This window comes from Asparagus officinalis, chromosome 6 (genome assembly GCF_001876935.1).
Source record: "Asparagus officinalis chromosome 6, Aspof.V1, whole genome shotgun sequence".
Lineage (NCBI taxonomy): Eukaryota > Viridiplantae > Streptophyta > Magnoliopsida > Asparagales > Asparagaceae > Asparagus > Asparagus officinalis.
Genome location: NC_033799.1, coordinates 2,924,141 through 2,930,893, shown reverse-complemented (window position 1 = coordinate 2,930,893; position 6,753 = coordinate 2,924,141). Strand labels below are relative to the sequence as shown.

Sequence of the window (6,753 nt, the reverse complement as noted above, 5' to 3'; positions counted from 1 at the left end):
TGGACCATGTGGTTTTGGGACTCCATGATGATCCTACCAACTAACACAATGTGGAAATTAAGTTCGAAGGTCATAATTTGATTTTACTGAACATGAACATCGTATATATTATCATGGCAGCATCTGTAGCTATGATTCATGGCTCCTATACTATTTTTAACAATTAGATGTTTATCATGCTAGTGTCCTGTCATATCGATATCACATGTCAATCGTGTGCTTCCTAAGTGAGGGATATATCTGATACTTTTGTGTCAATTGGCTCCAAGGTAAGGGCTGCTAAAGGTTAAGGTCTTATGAAAGGAAAATTCTATATTCTGTTCACCATGTTTAGCCCGTTAATTTCCTCATATATAATGACTATCAGTTTTCAAAGCAAATTACATAATACTAGAATCAGCCCGATGACTTAATGCAGTTGGGAAAATAATGTAAGGAGAAGAAAACGATCCATGGAATGAAAACTAAGTGCATGTGATTACATATAAATTAAAAAACATCTAATAATCAAATAGAATTAAAAAAAAAAGATAACAGGCCACATACAGGAGAAGAATTCAGCCATACAGCATACCTGAAGCAGTTTTACAAACTCCCCAGGTTCCTTAGCGAGTCGCATTCCACGCCCTCCACCTCCGGCAGTTGCCTTCACATAAAAAATTTAAAAAGAAAGGAATATTAGTAAGTACTCTTGTTGTACCAAAAAAGACTTTCTCAGAGTAGAAATGTTTAGTCATGTAAAACCAACAGCATTAGATTACAAAGAAGAATCCAGCCTCTAAGAATTGGTTGACTGTCACCGAGGAATCAAATTATATACATTTAAAGTTAAGTAAAAAAGAGGCAGAAGCAAACAGGTATATTACGTAGTTCGAACTCATTGGTAACCTGGTAGCATCATTTTCTCTTTCTAACCATGCTATAGAATTTTTCTAAGGACAAATTTTGAAAAACGACTCATTTTTAAATTTAATAGGCAAAATCGACCGTGTAACAATAAAATGAGCAAAATCGACCATTTTTTGCACGGGACTACTAGTCCCGTGCAAAAAAGGGTCGCTTCTGCATAAAAAAATTTGTCCGGTCCTCAACCCATCCCCTCATTCCCCCCCTCTCTCTCTCCTTCATTAACCCATCCCCTCTCCATCTCTCTCTCCCTCTCCTCCAATCCCACACCAGACCCCCTCTCTCATCTCCGTTCCCTCTCTCCATCTCTCCTCCCTCTCCCTCAATCCCAACAACAACCCATCACCCCTTCTCTCTCTCCTCCATTCCCCAAACACCAGCCCAACCAACTCTTCCACTTCCACCGCCCAACGCCCCTCCTCCATCGCCATCGGGCCGCCCAAGCCGCGCCCACCTCCTCGACCTACACCCGACCACCTCCCTGAGCCCAAGCTCCGACCCGAGCCCCCCTCTCCCTCCAATCCCCTTCTCCACCGCCTCCTCATCATCTCCACCACCATCAGCCCCGACGCCGCCGTGAACTCAACTCCACCTCCTCCGCCAGCTCGCCGCCGCCGCTGTCCTCCGTTCCCCTCAGCCCCGACCATGCTACCACCCGCCGCCACGTCGAGCCGCGCCACCACCCAAGCCCTCCCCCGCTGTCCAGTGAAGGTGTCGGTGCTGGTGGTGCAGCAGTGCAGGGGGATTTGGGAGGAGAGTGTTGGGGGGATTTGGGGGAGGAGGGTCGATTTTGATTTTTTTAACAGGATCGTCTTTTTTTTGGTGTGGGATTGGAGGAGAGGGAGAGAGAGATGGAGAGGGGATGGGTTAATGAAGGAGAGAGAGAGAGAGGGAATGAGGGGATGGGTTGAGGACCGGAGAATTTTTTTTGCGGAAGCGACCTTTTTTGCACGGGACTAGCAGTCCCGTGCAAAAAAGGGTCGATTTTGCTCATTTTATTGTTATACGGTCGATTTTGCCTATTAAATTTAAAAAAAAGTCGATTTTCAAAATTTGTCCTTACTTCATATTAGTCCTCCCGCTATTTATTTCTTCTACTTCTAAATAGCTAACTTTCTGTGGGATTAGTTGTTAACTGCGTACGCTGTGAGTTTCATTTCTACCCTCAGTTACTCACGTCTGGGGTTGATTCTAAAGCTGCACGGACATATAACTGAATCATAAGCGAAATTGTGTAACTACGTTGCTTTGAGGTGCGTATGAGGCTGGCACCATTTAACTTAAAAAAGTGCAACACAACAAGCTAGCACGCAAACAGCAGCAGCAACTGCATTTAACTCAATTCTTCTTCTTTGCCTCTCATTTCCTAGATCACACAAGTTCCTGAAATAAGTCCATAACACAACTATTCATAATACAGAAAGTGCTTTGGCCATCGCAGAGAGCAAAACATTAGGAAACACTTGCAAATTATCAGGAGGCAATTTTGTAGGGTTTGGGGTCAATAAGAAGGGATTTTACTCCAATAAACCAGTTCGATACACATTTGAGGCTTCTATACCTCGTACTATCAATGTACAAAGGACCTCCTTTTCATTTAGAAGCACCGAAGTAACACATAATACATTGATCCGAGCTTCTCCTCAGCCTCGCCGATGACTCCTCCAACAGCCCCGACGTCCCCTCCTTCTTTGCAGATCCGTGCGGTCCGAACCCACCACGTCGCTTCCCTCCGACCAGATCCACCACCTCCAGCAGATTCGCCCCGCTCCTGAAGAACCGCAAGCTCGACACGTTCTACTACGTGAGCATGAGCGGGATCAGCGTCGGCGGCGAGATGCTCTCCGTACCCCCGTCGACGGATTTCGGAGCGAAGGTGTCGGTGCTAGTGGTGCAGCAGTGCAGGGGGGTGAAGTGAGGAGAGTGTCGGGGGGATTTTTTTTGCAGAAGCGACCCTTTTTTGCACGGGACTACCCTTTTTTGCACGGGACTAGTAGTCCCGTGCAAAAAAGGGTCGATTTTGCTCATTTTATTGTTACACGGTCGATTTTACCTATTAAATTTAAAAAAGAGTCGTTTTTCAAAATTTGTCCTTTTTCTAATGCCACCTTTGACCCTCCGTGTGACATTCTTTGGACAAAGCCTGACCTCCTGGTATTATGAGATATGTTTGTGTCCTGTTAATCTCAAACTTATATTCTCACATATTTGTAAGAAGTTAACTGCTAAAAGAAAATTCTAAGAAAATATTCATCAGCAGAAGCCAGGATTCACAGGAAACCTAGTTAAATGCAACACACTCTCCTGCAACCTCTGAAGCTTTGCTGCCAATGTGGACTGGAACCAGATAAAGCTGTACGTGGGGTTTCGGGCTCCGGAGAAATTAGGGATATGAATGCAAGTCGTTTATGAATTTTGAGATTTATATTAAAGTTTCAGTAAAATAAGACAGAAAAAATCCACAAGTCTTCTAATCTGAACTAGAGTTTCGATGGTTTAACTACTTTCTAGTTTCTACTAGTGCAAAAATCACAGAAACAACATACCTTTATCATCACAGGATAACCAATTTCATCTGCTAACCTGGTAGCCTCTTCTGTGCTCTGAAAATTTACAATTATACAGGAAAATAATGAATTAATAATTGATGCTTTGAAGTTTTCATGTCAATGAGATCTATAATATCAAATATAAGAACTTATTACTGCAAAGAATGTTTTACATAACCTGCAATAGTCCATCACTTCCAGGTACAGTTGGAACACCTGCTTTCTTCATTGTTTCCCTAGCAGTAGATTTATCACCCATAACCCTGATGCTGTCCGGCTACAGAATTCAATTTTGTCAATAATAATAATAATAATCCAAATTCAAGGACAAGAAATAAATGCATTTAAAATTCATGTTTGACTACCATCACTCATGATAGAGTCGAAGCAATGACTATGTCGTACAAGATACAGCCTCCTGAACTTGTAACTACTACGAAAAATATCATTCACCAATTCAAATATGTTCTCCCTAACCCCTGGACCAGACAAATTATGGCGGCCAATAGAAGCCTTTGGTTCCATCATGATGGATCGGTAGTAGAGCACTATTGTCAACAGTTTTCCAAGTATTCTGTTATATATGAGGTTTGAGAATAGGCTAGCACATACCAGGAAAATTTTAACTACCAAAGTAAAGTTTTCAATCTGATATCTCATTATAAGGCTTTCTAGGCTAAATACTTTTTTTAAATAAAAAGGCGAGCAGGCTTACACCTTATTTAAGTATTTCATTAAAAAAATAACTTTCAATGAACCAATCCTTACATTAGGTCCAATGAAGTTGATACCATGCTCTCTGCATATGTCTACAAAACCAGCATTCTCAGCAAGGAAACCATACCCAGGGTGCAACATAGTGCACCCACGGCTAACGGCAGCAGATAATACATTTGGAATAAACAAGTACCTGTGGATAAAAGGTGAATTGTTCAAATGTAGATATAAAACAATTGAAAAGGGGAGAGTAAACTAAAGGTCAATTGAAAAGGGGAGAGTAAACTAAAGGTTGCATTTCACAAAAGTACCACGAAATTTGTGGGACTTTGCACAACCATTCCATATACATTTTTATTGAGGAAGCTGCCATGAATTTTTACACTAAGCTACTAAACTATCATACTGAGGAGAATTAGATCAACCTTTAATGTGCATGGCATGTAACGTGTGTTGGACATTTTGCCCTTATGTACTTTATGTATCTTCTGTTTACCTTCTCTGTCTTCGTAGATATTAATAAGGGTAGTTTCGGCCTTTAATCCAAGATTACTGCAGTTAGCAACAAATTCTAATAGTTCACGGTATTTTTCTGCAGTTCTGAAAATTCATGGCAGTTGTCTCTAATCAGAATTGTTACTGTAACCCCAAAAGTTCATGGTAGTTTTGTGAAATCTACCCTAAATTAAGTAACTCCTTTGCTAGATTTTGAAAGTAAAGGAAAAACTTTGTCTTCTTACGATTGACTGCTTGGTGCTTCACCGATGCACACCGCCTCATCTGCAAGCCTCACATGAAGAGCATCCTGATCTATTGTGGAGTAAACGGCAACACAAGGTATCCCCATCTCGTGTGCAGTTCTAATAACTCGCACAGCGATCTCGCCTCGGTTTGCTATCAGAATCTTCTCATCTCCACAAGTTGTATTCAAAGCTCCGCCGCCGTTCTTAGATTTTCGTACCATACATATAGCTCTCTGCTTTGGAAAGGTCATCTTCTGAAAATTTGGAAATTTTCCAGCCAGGAAGCTGCATTGTGAACTCCTGATTCCTCTGGTTGGTCCTATGAATAACCCCTTTGAGAGTAAAGGTGTAAAAAATTAAAAAATTAGGCAAATGCCAAAAGCTTATGTATCAAGGTCAACACGTTAAAAAAAGTGAAGCATGAAAAGCACAAGAGTGCACAACGCAGATCATTTCTCATATGAAGCAAACTAAACCAAAACTAAACAAAATATCTCCGTCTGTAAATAAACGGAAAATAATATAAACTGGACTAAGACTTTAGTGCTTTAATTGCTGCAATTCTATAATTATTATACCAAAGCAACTCTTAACTGTCAGAAAGATAGATATGCAGAGATCGCCTTAAAGCTCACAGTTAAAGAAAAATACACGAACAAGTGATTATTTGAAGTTATCTTATCAATTTATGCTGAATCTAGCAGCTCTAATTTCAAGCATCCAACAAATTAAACCTAAGGAAAAAGCCAAAATCGAGTTTCCTCGAACGAACAAACTATCCTTTACATTAGCAACAAAATCATGCAATTAGCAGCTAAACTATCCATTGCAAATCGAAAACAAATCCAATATAGTTTTTCCATTACGCGTTCAAAAGTTTGAAATGAGAACTTAAAAATACAAACCATATGAAAAAGTACAACTAAACCTTCTACCCAAATCATCATTCAATCATATTCAGCTAACCAACCTTCCAATATACTTCCCCACCATAAAAGCATTCAACTACAGGCTCGAACGGTAATTCAAATTATTATCACAGACAGGATCATAAAGAACATAACACAAATCTTCTCTTAAATAACAAATATAAAACTTAAGCTCAAATTTCTATTCAAAAACACCTAAAAATCAATTTTTTTTAAAATGAGCAGTAATCTTACCGGAGCCAAGCACGCATGCTTGCTTACAATCATAGAGTCCATTCTCGGACTAAATCCCTACAAAACCAACAGAAAATTACAATTAAAACAAAACAAGAGCCACCCATTTCGGTTCAATCTCAAAAAAACTCATTTTGCTCATCAAAGACGCGAACTTGATACGTAAATCCGAGGATCTGGGACGAAAATTACCTTAAAAACTGGGAAATTTAGAGAGATTTGAGGGGGAAGATGAAGTGGGTTTACAGTGAGAGGGATTTTTAGAGAGAAAAAGAAGTTTAGAGATCGATGAGATCGAGGGGAGTCAGACCTTGGAAGCTCCGCTGCTTCAGAATGACTGGGTTTATGGTCTTCTCCGTAAGCAATTTTTTTTGCAAGGTTTTAAAAGCATAAAAAATGTCTGGTTAAATTTCAGAAACCCCCTCAACGTTGTACTTTACACAAAAATTCCTTTCAAAATTAGCCTCAGAAAGGAAAACAAATTAAAGGTTTTTTATGTTAGTCCCCCACATCTTTCATATTTTGAATTAGCCCTCTAAATCTTTAATTTTTGAAAATTAGCCCCTTAAATCTTTCAACCTTCGGCTAACTAGAGAGGCTAATTTTGAAAGACTTAAAAGAATTATCAGACAAATTTCAACATATATACTTCAAGATTTGGGGGATTGGTTTCAA

At 40.0% G+C, this 6,753-nt stretch overlaps 1 protein-coding gene across 1 annotated transcript in view; it reads right to left on the bottom strand.

Annotated features, from left to right (window-relative positions):
• The window catches only part of LOC109844771 (biotin carboxylase 1, chloroplastic-like), a 10,729-nt gene extending 4,289 nt beyond the window's left edge, over window positions 1-6,440 (bottom strand). The window contains exons 1-7 of the mRNA XM_020413891.1: window positions 6,271-6,440; window positions 6,079-6,135; window positions 4,913-5,247; window positions 4,224-4,365; window positions 3,634-3,732; window positions 3,453-3,509; window positions 575-646 (exon numbers count right to left, since the gene is read on the bottom strand). Of these exons, the coding sequence (XP_020269480.1) occupies window positions 575-646; window positions 3,453-3,509; window positions 3,634-3,732; window positions 4,224-4,365; window positions 4,913-5,247; window positions 6,079-6,120 (747 nt within the window). The 5' untranslated portion in view covers window positions 6,121-6,135; window positions 6,271-6,440. The remainder of the gene's footprint in view (window positions 1-574; window positions 647-3,452; window positions 3,510-3,633; window positions 3,733-4,223; window positions 4,366-4,912; window positions 5,248-6,078; window positions 6,136-6,270) is intronic.